This window comes from Microchirus variegatus (assembly GCF_963457635.1).
Source record: "Microchirus variegatus genome assembly, chromosome: 17".
Lineage (NCBI taxonomy): Eukaryota > Metazoa > Chordata > Actinopteri > Pleuronectiformes > Soleidae > Microchirus > Microchirus variegatus.
In genome coordinates this window covers 20,269,936-20,294,138 of record NC_139818.1, presented here as the reverse complement: position 1 = coordinate 20,294,138, position 24,203 = coordinate 20,269,936, and the positions used below count along the sequence as shown (strand labels likewise).

Sequence of the window (24,203 nt, the reverse complement as noted above, 5' to 3'; positions counted from 1 at the left end):
CCACTTGGCCCACGGGCCGCCCCAAAAGTGTGAAACGCGGCTTCCCATGTACAGGGAGCTGCATAGAAGACATAGTTTTCAGAGGGCAACAGTGTTTTATAGCCCAGCTGGACATGTTTTAATTGCCCACATCAATTTCCTCCATTCGAGAAAGTATAGATTCTTGTTTGTACGTGGAATATTCCAAAAAAAATTACTCGGCGCTCACTTTGTAATTATTTATTAGGCCGTCTTTGTGTTTCACTCTTACTTGGATAACTTTTAAGTACAGTATATCACACACAGGGAGTCGCAACACTGGATTAAAGAGTACGCGGTGTTATATCTGTCCGTCTGATGTTGTAATTTAAGCTTAAGTTTCATCATTTTTTTGTAGATAGTGACGTGAAAGTGAACTGTTTGAATGAATGAATGAGTGAGTGGGTTTGTGCCTTTTGTATGTTTTTTGTACAAGACAGTACGGACACTTGCAGCACTGACGATGTACTGGATCAAGAGAAGACAAAGTCGCTGAAGCGTCTCTGAAGGGACTCGAGTGTTGCGTTACCGTTCTCGTTCCGTGCTACCTGAGAGCCGACGGCGACACACAGCCCAGACTGTGCCTTCACAGAGGCTCCTTTGACTCAGAGTCATGCGGGAAAGGGCTGAAACCCATGCACAACTCTCCTCTCTGTGGTTTTGTGTGTGTTTTTTTGTTTTTTTTTAATGTGCAGATTCAATGTAATTAAAAAAAATGTTTTTCCACAATCGGAGACATCCTGTGTTGTCTTATCATGAGGACGTGGACGCAGTCGGTATTTCATCTCTTTATTGTAGAAATGCAACGGGATTCAACGTAAACAAAAGAAACAAATATTTCCAAAAAATCCGAATACAATTATCAACTTTACATTCATTTGAAAACATTCAAATATTACAAATAAATTACAAAATCGTGATGTTCTCTTGCATAGGCAAAAAACAATTCCACTTCAAGTGTTTATAATATATGTACAAGACTAGTTAGGGAGGGAGGGAGGGAGGGAGGGAGGCCGCAAAGAAAAACAAAACTGGATCATGTATACATGTACAGTACACAAAACACTGACGTTCACATTGAGGTTGGCACTGTTATCGTTACAGTAAGTCGGAATTGACTTTTACGCCGCCAACCGACGACGAGTCACTTTCACTTGAGCTCCATCATGGAGCTGGACTTTTTGGCCTTTTTTGACTTCCTGTACTTGTAGCCGAGGAGGATGGTGGCGAGCAGGAGGACGACGCCGATCGCCAACAGCACCCACTGACCGGCGACGGCGGCCGAGCTGTTCAGGTTCATACCCAGGAAGTCCACTGAGCTTGCTTTAGGGTCCATTTTCTCCTCTGCACACACAGACAAAACAAATGCATAAGTGACATGCAGGACTGTTTTTTTTAATATCAAAGTCTGTGCTGTGATGTGGTCAAAATCCACCAAAGAAGGCGAACTCTGTCCACTTTGACGGCCTTTTTCAGATCAGGTCTCACAGTCTTGATTTCCTCGCTTGATCTCTGCAACAACAGCTGTGTTCTTGTTTTGCCGCCTTGTCTCCTCTGCACTCGCTAAGAATGTGTATTAATCTCGTGTGTCTACGTCCTTTCAGCGGGGACCTCGTCAGTTAAACAAGACGGAGCTGATTTCACTGTTTTACGAAGGATAAACAAAACGAATGCCTCTGTGAGAAGCTATGGTGCCTTTCCTTCTCTGGGAAAGAGTTCACAAAATCATTTGGCTCGGAGATAGGAAAACGTATTTTTACCCAAACATCCAGCAAATAGTGTTTCCATAAACGCATGCCTGTGTGAGTGTTTGTGTGTGGAAGTGCGATGCTGTGAACGTCCAAGGACGTACCCGACGGCCTCCAGTCGTACTCGGGCCACCCACGAACGTCCTTGTTGTTGCTGTTCTCTTTCTCCAGCCATTCGATGAGCGGTTTGAAATACTCCATGAGCGGCTGGGCGGTCATTTTGGGCTGGCCGGTGATCATGGCCATCGCCTCGGGCCACGGTTTGCTGAAGCCCAGCTTCATCACGTCACTGCGATCACGGGTCAGAGAAAAAGACGAGGGTCAGCGTGTTCTACAGAGATATATATATATATATATATATATATACATATTATATATCCACACTTTTTGCTCTATCGTTCTTTTTCACCTTACTTCATAATACGAGTCGTAAAATAAAAATCATAGAGCTGAGCTTGTAACGTCACATTTCACGCACCGGTGAAGCAGTGGTGGAAGAAAAACACCTCAGGGTGGAACAACCAAAAGGCAATGGATAAACTGTCTTTTTTTAGCGGGTTAAACCAAGTTAAATAATCTGGGATGTACCCACTAAGACATGACAGTGAGGGAAGCTTTGTGTGTGTGTGTGTGTGTGTACTAACCCCAGAAGCTTCCCAGCATCCTTTGATTGGTAAATATCGCAGGTATGGAGAGGCCCCTCGTGCTTGGCTGCCTCGCACAGAGCTTTGTGGAACTGGAACTGGATGATGAAGCTGACGAAGTACCTGGATGAAGATCAGCAAACAAACAAACAAACGCTTCAGTCAACGTCAGATGCTTGTGAGACAGCGAGATTGAGTTTTTTTTGTCTTATCTGCACTTTATGTTCCACTTTAATATTTATCTTATCAATCCACGGTTGATTAGGTTTGCGTTGAAGCAGTTATCAGTTGCTCTGTGCTCGATTGTAGGGTGTCGTGTTTGTTCTGTGGAATCGGCTGAATTTACCGGACATAGGGCACGTTCGCGGGAATGTGGAACTTTGCACCGGGATCAAAGTCGTCTTCGGTGCGGCTTACGGGCGGACACAGTCCCTGGTATTTCATTCTGCAACGACAAAAGTGTGTCAACAGGTTATTACAGTGAATAATTAACAATTTGCACTGCCGCCTCCTTTTTTATTACAGGACGACTGTAAAAGCACACGTGAACTTTACCTGAGGTTCCACCACTCTTTGCTGTATTCAGTGGGAGGGATGCGTCCATCGAATACCTTCCATCTCCACTGGTCCATCAGGTAACCGAACGGTAGGAAAGCGATCTTATCGAGCGCCATGTTCATCAAGAAGTTGATGTCGCTCTCTAAAGGGAAGGTCAAAAAACACCCGTGTCACGAGCTGAACACCGTGTTGTGATTCTGCTTTTTGTAGAACGGTCACCCACCGGCGTTGCTCTCAACTTTGTCCAGGAGGCCGATGCTCTGCAGATGTTTGGGCGTGGCCACGGAGAGAGCCAGGACGTCGCCGATGGCCTCGTGGAACCCGGGATTGGCTCCGTCGCGGAACGACACGGGCTGGTCTTTGTACTGCAGGAAGTACTGGACGTGGCCCATCTCGTGGTGCACGGTGATCAGGTCGTCCATGGTTACCACGGTGCACTGTTTGATCCTGGAGACGCAAAATGAGGCGTTCATTTTACACGTCAATGTAGTTCCATCCCTTGCCCCTTTAAAATTGTTATTCCACTCAATTTTTTGACATGTACGGGATCGTGAGGAAAACTGAGGATTAACCTGAAGTCTTTTCGGTTATAGAAGTCCCACGCCGAGGCGTGGCACACCACCTTGCGTCCATCGGATGGCTTTTCCAGCATTGACTTGTTCCAGAACTTGGCCGGCATCGGTATCAAACCAAGGGAGGTGAAAAATCTGTCCGATTCCTCGAACATCTTCACGGCGTCCCACCCCTGAGTGGAGAAAAGTGCGTTAACAGCAACAGCTGTTGTACAATAAATGTACACATTCACGTGGTTTTGTGCGGTTTTTGCGATCATCGCGCATCAGTCGGTTTACCTTTGCCTCCATTGCCGGCGTGGCGTCGACCTGCGTTGCATCTGGATAGGGCATAACCAAATCCATGATGCCGGACCAGGTCTGTGCCCACATGTTACCTGAAAGGACGACAAGACGATTCATATTTCTAAGCTTTAGAGCATTGGTTCTCAAAGTGCGGCCCGGGGGCCAATGGCGGCCCACAGCAACATTTCTGGCGGCCCGCAATGAATTACAGTTGATAGTTTTAATCCAGTGTTTAATCCTTGTTAAATGTTTATTGGACATTACTGGATACAGACCAATAAGTGTAAACAAAAATACTGGGTATTTACCTGGTTTCTATATGGTGAATTTTAGTGTATTATTGGGTTATAAACTGGTAATAAGCAGGTAGCTACAGCCCCCAATTACTAGCTATTTACCCAGTAAATATATGATAACAGAAACAAGTTGCTTGGTATTAAACTGTAATTAGAAGATAAGAACTATGGCCAAAATACTGAGTAATTACCCAGTAAATTATAAAGCGTTTATATTATATTAACGCTAAAATTACATTATATTAACGCTTATATTAGTTAACGCTAAACTGTAGAACTGCAATCTGGTCATTAAAATGATTACAAATGGGATTTCTTTCTGTTTTTTTTTTCCTTTGGCGGCCCTCAGTCCATGTTAGGTTCCTAAATTGGCCCTCAGGTATCAAAACTTTGAGCTTCAGAGGTTGTCTCTGAAAGCCAATTAAATCCAGACTAAAATCAGTGGGATACGTCTCCACATGAAAGAAAGACTTTTGGCTGCGGTCTGAGTTTCCATTGGATTTCATAAGTTCTCTGAAAAGTGCAGTTCTGTGACGTCCAATTCAAAAAGAAATGGCTCTTTCACAGAGAGTCTCCTCTTGGTACTTACCCAGCAAATGAGCAGGAATGGGTCCCTTCAGGTTGATGTACTTGGAGCCGTACTTTTTGTACAAAGCCCTGCGAACGTAAGCGTGCACGTTCTGATAGAGAGGCTCCAGCTCCTTCCATAGAGTCTCCAGGTCTTCCTCAAAGCTCGGGGTTTCGTACAGGGAGCGCCAGAACGCACCGTTATCAGAGTGACCTGAAAAGAGCACCAGGGATAACCCCAACAGGGTTTCCAGTTAGGGGGGGGGGGGAGTTGTTGGAGAAGTTCAAAAGGACAAAGGGGTCCATTTGTGATCGTACCATTGAGTTTGGCCGCTTCGTTGGCCAATTCAACGTATCTCTTGAAATCCTGACGAAGTATTTTTCCAGCAGCGTCTCTCCATCCTTTCCAGGCGAATAACAATTCATCGTAATCCCTGGACACAGCCATGATCTTCTGGAGGTCTGCAACACAACACATTTGTTTACTCACACCAGCTTATAATTGAGAAGACTAAAGGAAATCGTTTAAACTATGGCATCTATTCCATTGTCTTACCTGGATCTAGTGGGTGACAGGTGCCGTTTTCTCTGCAGACCTCTGCCACGCTGTAGTTGGCCTCCATGTTGGAGAGGAGATTGTTGTACTGAAAAGGCAAACGTGTCCACCAAGAGTTAGATTGTTGGGTGCTTTCCACACCTGCTCAGAGTGACGGGGTACGAGTATGTGAGATTACACGTTTTTTTTTTGCGTGGCCTGCAGCAGCAGCATGGCTAAAATTAGCTGCTTTGTGGTAGATTGCATATCCTCCTCACCTCTTCCAGCTGGTCTGAAGGCAGCGCGGCGCGGTCGATGTCACTGAGTTTGTTCATGATGCGCTTGACCGAGGCGTCCTGGAAGTCGGTGGTGTCGTACATACGGGCCTTCTCTCCGTACGCAAAGGAGTGGTTTGCCATCGCCATGTTCTTCTCCAGCTAGAGAAGAAGAATTGACTCAGTTATTGATCCGAGAAAAAAAGATCCCAGTAGAGTCAGAGTGTCTCACCATCGCCTTCTTATTGGCTCCATTGATGTCAGTGTTGTACTTCCAGGAGGCCTCGGTGTAGGCGTTCCACACCTCCTCGGCTGTACTGTTGTACTCCTCCAGAAACGCCTTTGCATCGAGCTCGTCCGTGTTCTTGTCTGTACAAAATTAGCCGTTAGTTAGTTAGTCATGACGATCTCTGAGTTACGATTATAAAGTGTGAACGACAAACGAGACAACATCCGTAAGTTCTCGCTCACCAATATCCTCGGGGTAGCCTTCAGGGATGGGTGGGACCCAGTTGAAGTCGGGCCATCCCAAGGTCTCCTTTTCATTCTGCTTCTCCAGCCACTCAATAACCGGAGCAAAGTAGTTCATCAGTGACTTAGCGTTCATCTTGTTGGTGCCTATAGCCTCCATGAGCACGTCAGGCCAAGCTTTGGAAGAGCCGGCCTCGAGAACCTTCCTGGGGGAGGTAAAGAGGGAAATTGCACTACATCTTTACTGCCGCCAACAAGCCTTTAATGTTTCCAACAGAGGCTCGCCGCAATCGATCGATCACATACTTCAGAATGGCGCCTGCTTCTTTGGAGCGGTAGATGTCACACGTGTGCAGGGAACCATTGTGTTTGGCTGCGTCGCAGAGTTTTTCATGGAACTGGAACTGAAGGATGAAGCTGACGAAATACCTGCAAGGGGGGGAAAGGTTGTCATCTCCCGATTCACAAAACGTACGTTCCGTTAACTATCCTCCCAAGAAAAACAAGGTCGTACGATTTTCTTACAATGCCTACAATGCCTCGACAACAAAACTTCCTGCTATTGTACGGTTATTGTGTTGTTCCAACACAGAATTCAGACACGACTCTCTGCAGCCAACCAGGCTCGTCTCGCCTGTTAAAAACGCGACTGCGGCTGCACACGCTGTTATTAAAGCTGCGATGCCGTACCTGATGTACGGCGTGTTTCCAGGAATGTGGAATTTGGCCCCAGGATCAAAGTGATCAGCTGTACGTCTGGTGGGCGGGCAGATGCCTTGATACTTGGTCCTGTGAAAAGAAACAAGAAACAGATGGATACGTGCACTCTGCTACACGTGGTTACATAAGAACGGGAAAACGACCCTGCCTATAATTGTTGTTTTTCCTCTTTGTTTAGGTTCCAGTCTCAGCTGGTGTGTGTGTGTGTGTGTGTGTGTGTGTGTGTGTTCTCCTCCTCCCAGAAACACCTTACTTCACACAAACACTCACACACCTCAATTTGAATGCTCGCCAGAGTAACCACTGCTTTCTACCCTGACTGCAAAGCAACCTACGCAAACTGTACACCACCAAAAAATAGACCTTAAAGGTGCATTATGTAATAAATCTAAAGCAAACTGGCCGTAAAATCCTCCTAATATGTCACAGAGACTCAGGAATAATGTTCATATAACAAACTGAACTCACCAACAACAACAGTACAGACAAAATATTTGCATTAAAAATATATATTTTGCAGACTGCAAATCATGTTTATGTTTTGAAATCATGTTTTGGCGTCATGTGGCGCCACCTACCGCCGTCTACCAATCATTGCAGTCAGTAGAGTCTCAGCTGCCGAGCAACCACGGGTTGGGTTACGTCAGAAAACGAAACCTAAAAGACCTCGGTATTTTGAATTTGACTGTAGTAACCGTTTTTGGCCACATTCTTACATATGGCACCTTTAAAAATAATTATAACACCATCGATGCACAACAGACATGTGGCTTTATTTTGTTATTCTTATCCTACCTGAGGTACCACCAGTCCGAGTTGTAGCGCTCTGGAGGAGTGTTCCCACTGAACACACCCCATCTCCACTGGTCGATGAGGTAGCCAAAGGGCAGGAAGGCGATCTTCTCCAGAGCCATCTTCAACAGGTAATTGAGATCGGTTTCTGGAGAAAACGTTTCATCGTAAATATGAATTCATAATTGAATCGGGTTAGATTTCTTTTTTTTTAAATATGTTTCTGTGTCTTCACCAGGGTCAGAGGTGGCAGATTCCAGCAGATTGATGGTTTTCAGATGTTTGGGAGTGGACACCGACAAGGACAACACGTCCCCGATAGCCTCGTGGAAACCGGGGTTGGCGCCGCGGCGGAAGCCTACAGGCAGGTCTTTGTACTGCAGGTAATACTGGACGTGGCCCATCTCGTGGTGCACGGTGAAGAGCTGCTCCATCGTCACCGTGGTGCACTGCTTGATCCTAAAAAACACCAAATATAACTCACAGGGCGTGTACTATTTCGGTACAAGTAATCGACACATATCTGAATTTGCTCGGCTTTACCTGAAATCTTTGCGGTTGTAAAAGTCCCAGGCAGACGCGTGACACACCACCTCTCGACCCTCGGGCTTCTCGAGCATAGACTCGTCCCAGAACTCCTGAGGCATTTCCTTCAAGCCCAGAGAGGTGAAGAACTCCTCTGCCACGCGGAACATGTGCGTAGCATTGTAGCCCTGTGGAAATGCAATCCAAAAAAAACCCCCCCCCCAATAAGAATGGGATTTTTTGATCTGCGTCACCGTGGCACAATACCGGTACCGGTCGGTACACTTACCTGGTTGCGCATTTCATCAGTCACATCCAAGTTGGGTTTTTCAGGGAATGGGATCATCAGACCATAAATATTGTTCCAGGTCTGCGCCCACATGTTTCCTGTGAGTGAGAAAGAAAGTCATTTAATGACTTTAGACTTCTTGATATTGTAGAAGTTTCCAGAGATTTAACAATAGTCAAAACCTATAGTTTCCACAAAGGTCATGGTCCAAATTTACAGTGGTTTTAAAAAAGCACAACTACACTTTCTGCTGCCTTAAAGATGCAGTATGTAATAAATAAATCCTCCTAATATGTCACAGAGACTCAGGAATAATGTTCATACAACAAACTGAACTCACCAACAACAACAGTACTGACAAAATATTTGCATTAAAAATATATATTTTGCAGACTGCAAATCATGTTTATGTTTTGAAATCATGTTTTTGGCATGTGGCGCCACCTACCGCCGTCTACCAATCATTGCAGTCAGTAGAGTCTCAGCTGCCGAGCAATTGCGTGTTGCCAGTTACGTCAAAAAAACGAAATCTAAAAGACCTTGGTATTTTGAATTTAAATGTAGTAACCGTTTTTGGCCACATTCTTACATATGGCGCCTTGCACCAATCCTCTCTGGAACATAATCATGGCTCTCAACAGTAGACGGTGTTTGTTAGCGACATGTTTGGATGTTGTACCTAGCAGGTGAGCGGGGATGGGTCCTTTAAGGTTGATGTATTTGGAGCCGTACTGGTTGTAGAGCTGGCGGCGCACAAAGGCGTGCAGGTTCTTGTAGAGCGGCTCGATGGTCTTATAAAGCTCTTCCAAATCGGCCTCAAATGTCGGCGAATCGTACCAAGACCGCCAGTCGGCTCCGGTGTCTGCAAAATCTAAAAAAAAAAGGACACACGTTTTGATTCATTCTTTTTGCTTTTTTACACTCCGTCGTTCTTCTCGTTCTTCCTCGTCGGTGACGCTCTTACCGTCAGCTTCGGAGGCTTTGTTGCTCAGCTCCACAAACCTCGGGTAGTGCTTCATGAGAGGGACACCGGACGCGTTGTGCCAGCCCTCCCAGGCGTACAGCAGTTTCTTGTAGCTCCGGGAGGTGGCCATGATCTTTGTGAGGTCTGCAAGAAAAACAAGAAAAAAAAAAAAAGTGAATGTTCTAATCCAGAATCCAATCAAAAGGTTGTTTTTTTTTCCCTTCTTCCTCTTCTTCCATGATTAGGTAGTTAAGTTGCACTGGTGTTTAGATAACTCTGTGCTCTATCAGCAGGAAACGTTCTCGGCAGACACATTTACCCAAGAGATGAGCTCAGCGGCTCGAAGCATCATCTAAAAAGACATTTATCTTCAGAATGCGGGTATTAGAGGGGAAACGAAGGCGAGCGAAAGGTGAAGCTAAAGACAGCAGAGGGAATGGTGGAAAAGGGAGAGATCTCTGCTGAGAGTCTGTTTGTTGTTTTTAATGACAGGCTTTTGCCCACATCCTTTGACTGACCCTGTTTCGTTATCACTGTTATCGCGACGACTGCACCTTGGCGACAATTAACTCAAAAGCTCAAAATTCATTTACTTTTCAATTGTTTGGGTCGACCCTTGTTACAGCGCGTATGTGTGTTGTCAGTGCGTTTCTCACGATTATGTCTCGGTGGGTTGTTCCTGTACAAAAAAAACGCGCGGCTATTGTGCGCGATACGACGTCTGCGCCGCGTTTAAAAAGCTCCCCGTGTTGTTTCTATACAGCTTTTGCTCTCAGCACTCGTGGGCACATCCATATAGCATTTCCTTTGTTGACCCTCTCTGAAGTCATTTAGCCCATCCTGTTACTTTCTCCACGGAGCCGATAACATCTTACCCACTTTGTTCGTAGACTTCCCCTCTGCACTTTCTATCACGTTTACTCACCGGGTTCCAGGCTCCAGCTTATGTTTGGCTGTGGGTGAACCTTGGCTGTTGAATAAATACTGTCCATCGTGCTGAGAATGGTGTTGTACTGCAAACAGGAAGAAGATAGAACGGGTTAGGGTTAGGGTTAACCCCTCAACACTGATGCAGAGGCAGGAACAAGCATAAACAAACCTCCTTCCTCTCTTCCTCGGGCAGGTTGGCAGCTCCCAGTGTCTTGATCTTTCCCAGCAGCGTCTTGTCTTTTGGGTCAGTTAGTTTGTCGATAGTTGCAGCAGTGAAGGTTTTCTTGGCCTTCATCCCCCAGGCTTCGGAAAATGCCTGCTCGACAAGGGCTGCATTTACCTAAAGGTGAGAGGAGGAGAAGATGGAGGAAGTCATTGGTTTTTTTAGCTGTAACGGTGTTTCAGAAATTCAGATTTAAAGCAGCATTTAGCTTCTTTGCACATTCATGCCAAAGTCGCTGAAGTGACTTTTGGTTGATTTGGGCTTATTTCTAGTTTCCCCTTCAGTGGTTTTAGTAGTTTTTTAGTCTTATAGACAACATTTTTGACCTTCAGTGATCCTCTGACGTTTCTATTTTTTTTGATGTGCAATACCGTTCAAAAGCTTGGGGTCATCTCTACAATTACACCTATTACAATTAAAAGTCAAGGGTTAGGGTTAGGGTTGGAGAACCATCAAAACTGTTTTCAGCTGTGCTAACATCATTTCACAAGGGTTTTCAAGGGTTTTCTAATCGTCCAATAGCCTTCTAACGCGATTAGCAAACACAATGTACCATTAGAACACTGGAAATGGGCCTCTATACACCTATGTACATATCAATCAATATTTTTTATTATTTTTTTAAATGAGACCCTACAGTATTTCAGATACAGGCCTCTACCAAAGGGTTGAGACGTCTGTTCATAATAAACCTGGTTTGCATAAGTACAACATTCAGAACAAGTCACATTAAGTGTTAGTGAGTTCAGCTTGATGCATTTTTACAATGAGATATAGTGACTTAAAGTGTGGTCGACCAAATGGTTGAGTAGAACCTTAAAGGGTTAATGTCACGTTCATTGAAAAAAAAGTGCTTTTCCTTCAAAAAATAATGACATTTCTAAGTGACCGGTACCAGCCTCATGTTATTAAAATCACACATGTGACGTCTTCATTGTGGCTCAAACAGCTGCTTCCTCACGGGATGGAGAAAATGCTTTAACCTTCTAAACCCTCGAAATATATCCTCCAATGCCTTCGGGATAATATAATTTGAACAAAAGTCCATTGTAGCTCAAGTACACGTGGTCCTATCTGGCCTCAGTGGATCTCCAGAGCTTCTGGGACTGTGAAGGTCATACAGGATATACTGTATATATACGTGTGTGTTTTCAATTTAATAATGTCAGTTGCCGGGATGGATGGTTGGATGGATGAGGTCAAGGCTGCAGAACACTGCTGCTGAACGCTGTGTCGCGGCAGCGCTAAACATCAAACGTTTTTACTTCCCGAAAAGAAAAAACCTGACACTGTGTCATCGTGATAAATAATGGGAAATGCTACTTATGGTGTGAAGCAACCGAGCTGAGTCACACATTTAAAAAAAAAACAAAAAAAAACAGACCAACTGGTTCCCATAGCTGCTCAACACACGATAACAGCAGTGTTTTCACAGAAGCGTCGTCATGTCCTGCTTTCTTTCCACACTTCATTAAAACAACAGGCGGCAGGAGAGCAAACCACTGACAGTGAGGTGAAGCATTAGCTCTGACCCTTTTTGCACTTCCTCTCAATCTCTGTCTTTTTTTCCCCCATCCACGTCGATCCCACCGCCCCGTCCGCTGGGATAATCACGTTCTTGACGAATAACAAAGATAAGGCCGTGAAATACCTTTTCGCTCAAGGTCTTGTGCGTTTTTTTTATGAGCTGCAGCCTGTGTTGTAAATGTAAAATGTTGTGGGACTTGGCTCCATAAACTCCCACGTTCGCCTTTTCGGCGCATTTCAAACGTCAATTTGCACATTTGCGAGTTTACGAGTTTGGTGTAAACAGATTTTCTGGGATTTGTTTGATGTTTTAAAAATGAACCGGTTGTGTTTAGATTACAGTCGTTGACAAACCTGACGTTCGAGCCGTATTTTTTACCGTTTGTGCAACAGTGAAATGAGCCTCAGGTCTGATTGTGTCACACTTTATGTATTTTTTTTATGGGGCCAAAAGAGCATCAGTCACTGATATATGGGACACTTTAGATTAGGGAAAACACATTCAGCATCAACTAGGTGCTTACTAACATGCGTAAAAGTAGCATACTAGCCCTTTAATAGTAATATGAAGCACGTATTAACACCTTATGTAGGAAAATGTGGTCGTAGAGGTAGAATAAGGTTAATGATTACAAATAAAGGGCTAGTATGCTACTTATTTATGTTAGTAAATGGTGAATAAGTGTTGCCTGATCTAAATTCAGCATGTTTATGACCCCTGGTTTCCTCCCACAGTTGAAAAAAACATGCAGATTTAGGAATTAGGCAAATTGGACACTGTAAAATTGTGTTGTTTGTGTCTTTGTGGCCCAGTGATGGACTGACGCCGGCTCCCGCCGCCCGCCCTCACGTGGAGGATAAAAGTGGTAGAAAATGGATGTGCGGATGGAAAGTGCAAAGATGTGGTGAGCGCACGCACACACGCACACGCATGCATATTTAATCCGCTCCCATTCTCCTCTTCACTGCTTAATAATCTGCAGCATAAGTCGAATTGCCAGACTTAGAAAACGTGTGTCAGGCTCAGTGGTCACCGCCCGAGCTGCCGGATCAGATGGAGCTCAGACCCTCGGATTCACTTCAGATCCTTTGAACTGTGCAGAATGCTCCAACACACACACACACACACACGCACACACACACACACACACACACACACACACACACACACACACACACACACACACACACACACACACACACACACACACACACACACACACACACGGAGAGGAGCAAAACACATGCTGCAGCCTGACCTTGCTGACACTGGTGTGGTTACACCTGTTTGGTCCATTAGGAGACCGTTTCCCCAAAGTGTGAAGAGTGTGGTGAAATCCTGCTGTGACAGCTGTCCAAGCACACACGCACACACACACACACACACACACACACACACACACACACACACACACACACACACACACACACACACACACACACACACACACACACACACACACACACACACACACACACACACACACACACACAGGTTTGCGCTATCGTTCTCAGGACCGCTGCATTAACACCCATTCATTTAGACAACCAAATCCAAGCCACATGTCTAACTCTAATTCAATTTTGGCCTGATAAACTTCAAACCCCGTTCCTCACACACGAGGACTACTGGTCCTTACAAGGTCAGTAAGTATATGCTAGAAAACCTACTAAAGAGCTGGTAACCGTGAGTTCAACTCTTAAATCACTGAAATATGTTTAAACGCCTCATTAATTATTATTATTATTAATCTGTAGCATTATTTTCACGATTAATCAATGAATCGTTTCAGAAAATGTTAAAAAAAAACGTTGATCCGCGTTTGTCAAACCTGGAAATGACGATGTTCTCGAACGTCTATGTTTTTGTCCACGAACCAAAATGATTCAGTTTGTTAACGATTTCTTTGTCACGTGGTGAGAAAATATTCACATTTAAGAAGCTTAAAACAATCAGAAACCTTGTTGTTAATCGTGGGAAAAAGCTTCAAACCGATTATATCGTTTATCAGATGTGCTGCGGCGTAGAGATGATATTAGTTCCCTATAACAGGTGCGTGTGTGTGTGTGTTTTGAAGCTGAATATGTAATAAAACACACAGTAAAACTGATAATAACACAGTACACAACAACCCCCCCCCCCGTAAGAATTTATTTATGGAGACGTTCAATCCACAGGCACATTCATCAGGTCAGGTTTATATTTGCGTTGACACACAAGCCGCGAGTTGGCTGCGACGAGAGGAAACTGAGCATGTGATTCTGGAGACAGATGAATATCACTGATCTCCAGCTCCACAGTGACCTTTGACCATGACTGCATTTGTGTTGATGAGAGGGAACAGAGGGGGGGGGGGGGTGGGGAGGGGGGGGGTTTCAGCGTTTGCCAAGAACTCATCTAAGCAGACCGCCGTCATGCTGGCAACGACGCTTAAACGCTCACCCTCTAAACTTCTTCTTCTTCTTCTGAGTTGTCCTTACCTGCAGCATGGAGTTGTGATCTGTGATGTTGGTGTTGTAGCTCCAGCTGGCAGAGACGCTGTGGAACAGCACCTTCTCCGCCGTGCCGTTGTAGTCGCCGAGGAACCTCTGCGCGTCGGCCACGGAGTCCCCGTAAGTGCCTGGCTGCCACTCTGCTGGCAGAGTCACACAGAGTCCCAAGGCTGGCAGCAGCAGCAGCAGCAGCAGCACAGAGCACCGAGGAAACCTGTCCATGGCTCCGTCCAAAGACAAGCGTGCAGGAGAAAGACTTAAATCGTTGGAGTTCTAAGGAGCAGCAGAAATGCACTTTTTTTCTTCTGTGAGCAGAGAGCCGTCTGTCCACAGCCTGGTTGCTGGTGAAATGCACAGCAAGCCAAAGCGAGCGTCTTTTTAAAGTGCCCAGTTTTAACCCAGCCCACACTTCTCTGCTCACCCCCCCCCTCCTCCCTCCCTCTGCTCTCCTCTCTGTCCTCCCCGAACTCAGAGAGAGAGGCTGTGGCACCTTTGATCGGATCGGAGTTGCTCTGCGAGATGAGAGATAAGATATGACACAGCAGCTCAGAGCGGGTGCGTCTCCTCAATAACCAGCATGTGGAGAGTCTGAGGAGGGACTCCACATACTTTGCTCTCAGACCCCTCCTTCAACTTGGTGACAACAGTGGGAGGGGGGAGTTGGAAAGAGAGGGGGAAATGAAAGAGAGAGAGAGAGAGAGGGGACAGGAGGGGTAAAATGGGGGGGAAAAAAGAGCGTAGACTGAGGTCAGATTTGAAGGAAAAGTGAGGCAGAAAACACAGAATCCTGAACAGGATTTTGTGATCATTGAGATTTAAAGACAGACAAACGTGCAGCAACATGTTTTCTCTCGTGCTCTAAGTCATGATTGCTCACTGACTAAAATCTCAAATCTAACTCTGAGCTCTAACACAAAGTCCTCTGAGAGATCAGGTAAAACAGATTTAAGGAGTCGAGTGTTTATATGAAGCAATAATATCAAATCCTCTGCTGTGCATGAGTCACACGTTTTTTTTTTTCTTTTCTTTTCCCATGACTCCTAAATTGTGGGAGAAACAAAAACCTGTGACGTATATGAACCTAATACCTTGTCGGGTTGATCCAGTGCAAACCGGCAAACGGTTGAAGACACAGTTAATCTACTAATCCCATATTAGTCATTTTAGGCCATTTGTGAACTATGAAGCTGTTGCTGAGTCATTTCAACGACATCGCTGAAGACGTACGGCCCAAACTAAAGCATGCGATAAACACTGTGCATAGGATTTAGGTTTTTATTCGTCCGATATCCCATCCAGTGGTTTCGACCGGTATCGGAGCGACGATGCAGCGATTCCCACCACTTCTGTGTTCCTTCTCATTTAAACAAAGCTCTGGCATGTGTTGGCTCAGGAGGACACTTTTGTGCGCCCGCGCGCTTTGTGTGTGTGTGTGTGTGTGTCAATATTTGCCGGGGCTCGTTAATTGTGCGATCAGCTGTTTTATCAGCTGGTCTGGACGACGCGACAACGTCAACGTCGTCGTCGCGGTTAACCTGTCGCCTAGCGAGACACTTTTGACCCAAATGAAAATTGGAATCTGGAGCCACAAAAACTATTAAAATGAAAAACTATAGTTGATGTTATGTCGCTCGTGTGCGCGTCCTTCGCGGACACGTGCACTCCCGTTCAAAAGTTTGGGGTCACCTGTACAATTTTTTTTGTGTTTTCCATTATAAGTCACACTTTTATTTACTAAAAGAGTTGCAAAATGAATAGAAAACATAGTCAGGACATTGACAAGATTATAAATAATGATTTTTATTCAAAATAATAACTGTTTTCAGCTGTGCTAGCATAATTGCACAAGGGTTTTCTAATCATCCAATAGCCTTCTAACGCGATTGAAATGGGCCTCTTTACACCTATGTACATATTCCATTTAAAACCAGACGTTTGCAGCTAGAATAGTCGTTTACCACATTAACAAAGTATAGAGTGTGTTTATGATTCATTTAATGTTATATTCATTGAAAAAAAAGTGCTTTTCTTTTGACCCCAAACTTTTTAACGGTAGTGGGACGTCCTTGTAAGTGTTGGAAAAGGCTTTCCATACTCCTAGCATAAGTTTGTCAGCTTTGGGGAGGTTTTTAAAGGTGCCATATGTAAGAATGTGGCCAAAAACAGTTACTACATTCAAATTCAAAAATACCGAGGTCTTTTAAGGTTTCGTTTTCTGACGTAACTGGCAACCCGTCGTCACTCAGGCAGCTGAGACTCTACTGACTGCAGTGATTGGTAGACGGCGGTAGGTGGCGCCACATGCCAAAACATTATTTCAAAACATAAACATGATTTGCAGTCTGCAAAAGATTTTTTTTTAATGCAAATATTTAGTCTGTACTGTTGTTGTTGGTGAGTTCAGTTTGTTATATGAACATTATTCCTGAGTCTCTGTGACATATTAGGAGGATTTTATGGCCAGTTGCTTTACATTTATTACATAATGCACCTTTAAATATGGCATTTGACGTATAAATAGGCTGAAGAGACACGTGTAGCTCGTACCGTCGTCCTCTTTCTGGCTGTTGTAACACGTGCGCTTTCACCGTCTTTGCACGTCCACGACTTCACGACGGCTTTCTTAACGCTCCCGCAGTGACTTGAGCGCACGTGGACGTTGAAGTATTTATCGTGATTGTCCTTTAATGTGTTTTTTTTTTTTGAGGTGAATTAGCTCTGGATGTGTCCAGCCCACGCTCCACAGACGCCGCACACGCGCGCAAACACGCGCGACCCTGCGACCGCGACGCGCGTCTGCACACTCTCTCTCTCCGCTGACGCTTCAAAAATTTAACAGCGCTATCGCCGCCGATCGTCATCAATGACTGGACTTTGTGACACTTTGTGACACGTGATATGAGAATTCAATTCTGAGGCATTCGGGAAACGGCATCCGAATCCAAAACGACTAAATGACCGACACGTGTTTCAAGAGGCGAAAAAAAAACCCCCCCATCAAAACATGTTTGTGTCTTGTGTGGATTGCGGGCGTGACCGAATGAAGTCGTATAACCTGATAATGTTTCAGTGAGTTATCTCGTCCTCAGGAAGAAGCCGTAAATGTTAACGACGTCTTCTGGAAAGTTCAATTTCAAAGATTTGGCTTGAATTAAAACACACATTTGTATACATTTGCGGAATCAATCAAATCGGACGACTCTTATATAATATTTGTAGCCGCTAGCTTCGCAGCGTCAGTGTCACGTTTTTGTTCAACCTTGATATCCACATGACTAATCCTAAATCTAATCTGATTATATTTATGATATCCACTTTTATCCTTATTGCTCGTTAAAGGTTTTCCGGATCGAAAATGTAATCGACGACGTTTTTACGACGGGGGAAAAAGTTGAGTTTCTGTTGATAACGAGTTTCTGCTGTCGGGCACGAGATAACGACATCGTTTTTAATGATGCTGACGTTCCACTTTTTTGGCGTAAACAATGTTGTTATACGTCTTTTATAGGCTTACACAAGGGCTATAATACAGCTAACAATAGCAATATAACATTGCTTTTTCGGGATTATTTTCCATAATCTATGAATATGTCGATAAATTGAATACTTCAAACCTCAAAATGTATCAGTTTAAATGGTTTTCTTTGTCGTGTGGAGCAAAGAAAGCAGAAAATGTTCACATTTAAGAAGCAGAAAACTCAGAAAGATTGTTTTTATTGGTAAAACGCCCAACTGTTGACTGATTTAATCATGGCTGCAGCCCTGAAACGTCTCTGTTTTGTTGTTTTCCAGTAGAGCCGTTAGGGATGTCAATCTTTGGGTGGCTCATTTGATTCCGGTTCTTAGGGTCACGATTCGATTCAAAAACGATTCTTGATTCAAACTATTCTCGATTCAGAATCGATGCTCGATTCAAAATTGATACTCGATTCAACTGATTCGATTCAAACGATTCTCGATTCAACCGATTTCGATTCAAACGATTCATAATTCAACCGATTCGATTCATACGATTCTCGATTCAAATGATTCTTGATTCAAAAATTGATACAATGCATAGTGTGTTAAGGCAAATTATGGCATCAAAACAATACAGTTTGTATAAGATAATGTGATAATGTGATCACACAAAGGCAAACTTAAGACTAAAGTTGACATTTATTCATTCAAAACAAATTAAAACTTACTGACTGTACAAAAAAATAACTAAAAATAACTTAAGCTAGCTGCCTTTTTCCCCCAGAAGTTACTGTACACAAATAACACAAAATATCGATTCAAAAAATCTATTTTTTTTAAAGGTGCCATATGTAAGAATGTGGCCAAAAACAGTTACTACACTCAAATTCAAAATACCGCGGTCTTTTAGGTTTCGTTTTCTGACGTAACTGGCAACCCGTGGTTGCTCGGCAGCTGAGACTCTACTGACTGCAGTGATTGGTAGACGGCGGTAGGTGGCGCCACATGACGCCAAAACATGATTTCAAAACATAAACGTGATTTGCAGTCTGCAAAAAATATTTTTTTAATGCAAATATTTTGTCTGTACTGTTGTTGTTGGTGAGTTCAGTTTGTTATATGAACATTATTCCTGAGTCTCTGTGACATATTAGGAGGATTTTATGGCCAATTGCTTTAGATTTATTATCAGAATCGTGGATGATTAGAATCGCGATTCCTATGTGAATCGATTACCCCCCCCCCCCCACCCTTAATAGCCGTGGTCAAATCTACTGAATGAAGCTGGATTAACACTGAGTTTCGGTCGGTTTGACCCATGTGGATCTGGGTCAGGTCAAGGCTGAAGGACTCGTTTTTTAAAATAACATGTCACAAGATTGTACGTGACCCCCACACTACATCATCAGACATAGGATGACAGGGATCACGACCACCCGTAACCCACTCTGTGTGTGTGTGTGTGGGGGGGGTCACAGTAAGTTCAATTTGAGATTACCAGATTAAGATCAACCATGCAACTTCCCATGTTGGCGATATCTACGGAGCCATAAAGCTTGCGAAGATGCGTTCGTTTCGCCGACGCCTTTGTCAGCAAAAAAAACCCAACTCAAGGCACGTGTCGCACGTTCGAAACCCAGCTGCTGTGGGAGGGACAGAGGACAGAGGAGAGAGGACGTCCTCGCACTGTGATGACGTGATCAGGCAGTGGTGGGCGTGTCGAGTCAAGACGGAGAGAGGGCTGTAAACGGCAAGATCATTTCTGATCTTGAATGAGGGGGAAAGAAACCTTTAAAAGGCAGCGACTCATGATCTGCTAAAAGTTTGGGGAGAGGACAGCAGGTGCCTGAAGACTAATTGGAATTGAGTTTGCAGTTGTGTGGACTCAGAGACAGTAAAACTGTCCTCAGAGAGTGTTCACTGTGTCTTTCTGTGTGTGTGTGTGTGTGTGTGTTGGACAGAGTAGTGTTCCTGCAGTTTCCCCACACAATAATTGAATTTGGCTTTTCCCTTTAATGGAAGTCTGTGGAGTGTGGAGAGACTGTGATAGCCCAGAACATCCAATCTTCCACACCCAGGTATATGTCGCACATCATTGGATATGTGTGTCTGTGTGTGTGTGTTGTTGTGTAGTTTCCTCCACCACACACTGAATAGTCTTTGCACGCAACGACTAGAGTTTTTTTTAACATTATTTTACATTCATCCTGGAAAATCCTTTACATATCAAACTGATAAGAGAGTCAGTGATGATGTCTCTGTTGTAAAAAGCTCAAATCTGTCAAATTATGATATAATATGCAGATTAAAACCCGTATTTCACCTGCATAATACTGCTGCTTGTTTGGTATTTCATGTCGGGTTATAGGGCGTTCTTGCATTCCTGACTGGTACAGCAGCAGGAGCTTTCCAGGTAGTTGATGATATACAAAAATTAACTTGTTTATTACAGGAGAATCTTCACAGTTTTGACCTCTCTCCAGTACTGAGATCCCAGAGGGGGGGGGAAAGTGCACATAGCAGAGTAATGATTGAAGGAGTTACAGAGGGTTGCAAATCCAGGTCGTACATTTGGGTCTTGAGATGAAAATGACATAATGTCTGAGGTCAGTGAGGAGGCAGAGAGGGGAAACCAGAGAGTGTTCTGCTTTTGCTCAGCTGCAGGAGCTGCGTCTTTATACCATCAGGCCCTGTTATGAGGATGCATGTGAACAGACGGTATACACCGCCTAATCCCACAGAACAATTGATTGAGCAATTTGTCATTCCCAGGGAGAACTGAGAAGGTTTCCGCTGCCAAGAGTCAAGTCAGGGAAACAAACGGGTTTGGGCTTATAATTGAGATGTGTTAAGGAAAATAGTAGGAGGCAGTTGTAACACACCAACAGGTAACGTGTATTTAGAGGCATGTCGAAAAATAAATGACAACCTACCTGTTCATGAACCTACCAACCGAGCACCTTCCAAGCACCCTTTTGACGACATACTATACTATGACGTTTTTGACGACATACTATAGTATGGCGTTTTTTTTTTACCAATTTTTACAAATTTTGGACGACAAACTATATCGTATGACGTTTTTGACCAATTTTGACCATTTTTGGACAAAAATACTATACTATGGCTTTTTTGACCATTTTTGGAAGACACACTATACTATGACATTTTTTACGACATACTATATACTATGAGGTTTTTGACCATTTTTGGACGACATACTATACGATGGCATTTTTGACCATTTTTGGACGACATACTATATACTATGAGGTTTTTGACCAATTTTGAAAATTTTTGGACGTTTTTGACCAATTTTGACCATTTTTGGATGACATACTATAGTATGACGTTTTTGACCATTTTTGGACGACATACTATAATATGACTTTTTGACCATTTTTGGACGACATACTATACTATGAAGTTTTTGACCAATTTTGTCCATTTTTGGAAGACATCCTATAGTATGACGTTTTTGACCAATTTTAGACCAAAAAATGTTTTTCAAAAAAAATTTCAATTTTCGACGACATGTATATAGTATATAGTATATAGTACAGTGTATATAGTATGACATTTTTTTTTTAACTTTGGCCCAAATAGTTTTTTTCTCAAAAGCTGCCACATTTGGATGATATAGCATAGTACTACGTTATAGTCAAATTTCGGACGACATATGACGCTTTTTAGACCAAAAAAATGATTTTGAAAAAAAAATTCAAATTTTGGGCGACATAGTATAATATGATGTTTTTCAAATTTTGGACCAAATTTTTTTTCTCTCAAAAGCTGCCACATTTGGATGATATAGCATAGTACTACGTTATAGTCAAATTTCGGATGACATATGACGCTTTTTAGACCAAAAAAATGATTTTGAAAAAAGATGTCAAATTTTGGACGACATAGTATAGTATGATGTTTTTCAAATTTTGGACCAAATTTTTTTTCTCTCAAAAGCTGCCACATTTGGATGATATAGCATAGAACTACGTTATAGTCAAATTTCGGACGACAGATGACGCTTTTTAGACCAAAAAAATGATTTTGAATTTTTTTTTCAAATTTTGGAAGACATAGTATAGTATGATGTTTTTTCAAATTTTGGACTAAATTTTTTTTTTCTCATAAGCTGCCACATTTGGATGATATAGCACAGTACTACGTTATAGTCAAATTTCGGACGACATATGACGCTTTTTAGACCAAAAAAATGATTTTGAAAAAAAATGTCAAATTTTGGACGACATAGTATAGTATGATGTTTTTCAAATTTTGGACCAAATTTTTTTTCTCTCAAAAGCTGCCACATTCGGATGATATAGCATAGTACTACGTTATAGTCAAATTTCGGACGACATATGACGCTTCTTTTTAGACCAAAAAAATGATTTTGAAAAAAATTGTCAAATTTTGGACGACATAGTATAGTATGATGTTTTTCAAATTTTGGACCAAATTTTTTTTCTCTCAAAAGCTGCCACATTTGGATGATATAGCATAGTACTACGTTATAGTCAAATTTCGGACGACATATGACGCTTTTTAGACCAAAAAAATGATTTTGAAAAAAAATGTCAAATTTTGGACGACATAGTATAGTATGATGTTTTTCAAATTTTGGACCAAATTTTTTTTCTCTCAAAAGCTGCCACATTTGGATGATATAGCATAGTACTACGTTATAGTCAAATTTCGGACCACATATGACGCTTTTTAGACCAAAAAAATGATTTTGAAAAAAAATGTCAAACTTTGGACGACATAGTATAGTATGATGTTTTTCAAATTTTGGACCAAATTTTTTTTCTCTCAAAAGCTGCCACATTTGGATGATATAGCATAGTACTACGTTATAGTCAAATTTCGGACGACATATGACGCTTTTTAGACCAAAAAAATGATTTTGAAAAATTTTTTCAAATTTTGGACGACATAGTATAGTATGATGTTTTTCAAATTTTGGACCAAATTTTTTTTCTCTCAAAAGCTGCCACATTTGGATGATATAGCATAGTACTACGTTATAGTCAAATTTCGGACCACATATGACGCTTTTTAGACCAAAAAAATGATTTTGAAAAAAAATGTCAAATTTTGGACGACATAGTATAGTATGATGTTTTTCAAATTTTGGACCAAATTTTTTTTCTCTCAAAAGCTGCCACATTTGGATGATATAGCATAGTACTACGTTATAGTCAAATTTCGGACCACATATGACGCTTTTTAGACCAAAAAAATGATTTTGAAAAAAAATGTCAAATTTTGGACGACATAGTATAGTATGATGTTTTTCAAATTTTGGACCAAATTTTTTTTCTCTCAAAAGCTGCCACATTTGGATGATATAGCATAGTACTACGTTATAGTCAAATTTCGGACGACATATGACGCTTTTTAGACCAAAAAAATGATTTTGAACTTTTTTTTCAAATTTTGGACGACATAGTATAGTATGATGTTTTTCAAATTTTGGACCAAATTTTTTTTCTCTCAAAAGCTGCCACATTTGGATGATATAGCATAGTACTACATTATAGTCAAATTTCGGACGACATATGATGCTTTTCAGACCAAAAAAATGATTTTGAAAAAAAATGTCAAATTTTGGACGACATAGTATAGTATGATGTTTTTCAAATTTTGGACCAAATTTTTTTTCTCTCAAAAGCTGCCACATTTGGATGATATAGCATAGTACTACGTTATAGTCAAATTTCGGACGACATATGACGCTTTTTAGACCAAAAAAATGATTTTGAAAAAAAATGTCACATTTTGGACGACATAGTATAGTATGATGTTTTTCAAATTTTGGACCAAATTTTTTTTCTCTCAAAAGCTGCCACATTTGGATGATATAGCATAGTACTACGTTATAGTCAAATTTCGGACCACATATGACGCTTTTTAGACCAAAAAAATGATTTTGAAAAAAAATGTCAAATTTTGGACGACATAGTATAGTATGATGTTTTTCATATTTTGGACCAAATTTTTTTTCTCTCAAAAGCTTCCACATTTGGATGATATAGCATAGTACTACTTTATAGTCAAATTTCGGACCACATCTGACGCTTTTTAGACCAATAAAATGATTTTGAAAAAAAAAGCCAAACTTTGGACGACATAGTATAGTATGATGTTTTTCAAATTTTGGACCAAATTTTTTTTCTCTCAAAAGCTGCCACATTTGGATGATATAGCATAGTACTACGTTATAGTCAAATTTCGGACGACATATGACACTTTTTAGACCAAAAAAATGATTTTGAAAAAAATTGTCAAATTTTGGACGACATAGTA

The 24,203-nt window shown here is 42.3% G+C and overlaps 1 protein-coding gene across 1 annotated transcript; it reads right to left on the bottom strand.

Moving 5' to 3' along the window:
- Window positions 1-1,010: 1,010 nt before the first annotated feature.
- On the bottom strand, window positions 1,011-14,682 carry ace (angiotensin I converting enzyme (peptidyl-dipeptidase A) 1). Its single transcript, XM_083903555.1, has 25 exons — window positions 14,421-14,682; window positions 10,359-10,529; window positions 10,185-10,272; window positions 9,260-9,403; window positions 8,975-9,166; window positions 8,296-8,393; window positions 8,025-8,194; window positions 7,717-7,940; window positions 7,485-7,629; window positions 6,660-6,758; window positions 6,276-6,398; window positions 5,970-6,175; window positions 5,731-5,867; window positions 5,502-5,660; window positions 5,245-5,332; window positions 5,007-5,150; window positions 4,711-4,902; window positions 3,820-3,917; window positions 3,541-3,713; window positions 3,192-3,415; window positions 2,966-3,110; window positions 2,757-2,855; window positions 2,411-2,533; window positions 1,871-2,055; window positions 1,011-1,362 (listed from the first exon to the last, which is right to left on the bottom strand). The coding sequence occupies exons 1-25, from the start codon at window positions 14,652-14,654 to the stop codon at window positions 1,169-1,171; spliced, it is 3,855 nt and encodes a 1,284-aa protein (XP_083759681.1). The 5' UTR covers window positions 14,655-14,682; the 3' UTR covers window positions 1,011-1,168.
- Window positions 14,683-24,203: the final 9,521 nt, after the last annotated feature.

Bases quoted from the DNA above. Each gene is read 5' to 3' on its own strand.
- ace (XM_083903555.1), bottom strand. From the start codon at position 14,654: ATGGACAGGTTTCCTCGGTGCTCTGTGCTGCTGCTGCTGCTGCTGCTG. The intron at 3,714-3,819 runs GTAAACCGACTG...TTCTCCACTCAG, and splicing joins CGCCGGCAATGGAGGCAAAG to GGGTGGGACGCCGTGAAGAT. The intron at 1,363-1,870 runs GTACGTCCTTGG...CTGTGTGTGCAG, and splicing joins GTACGACTGGAGGCCGTCGG to AGGAGAAAATGGACCCTAAA.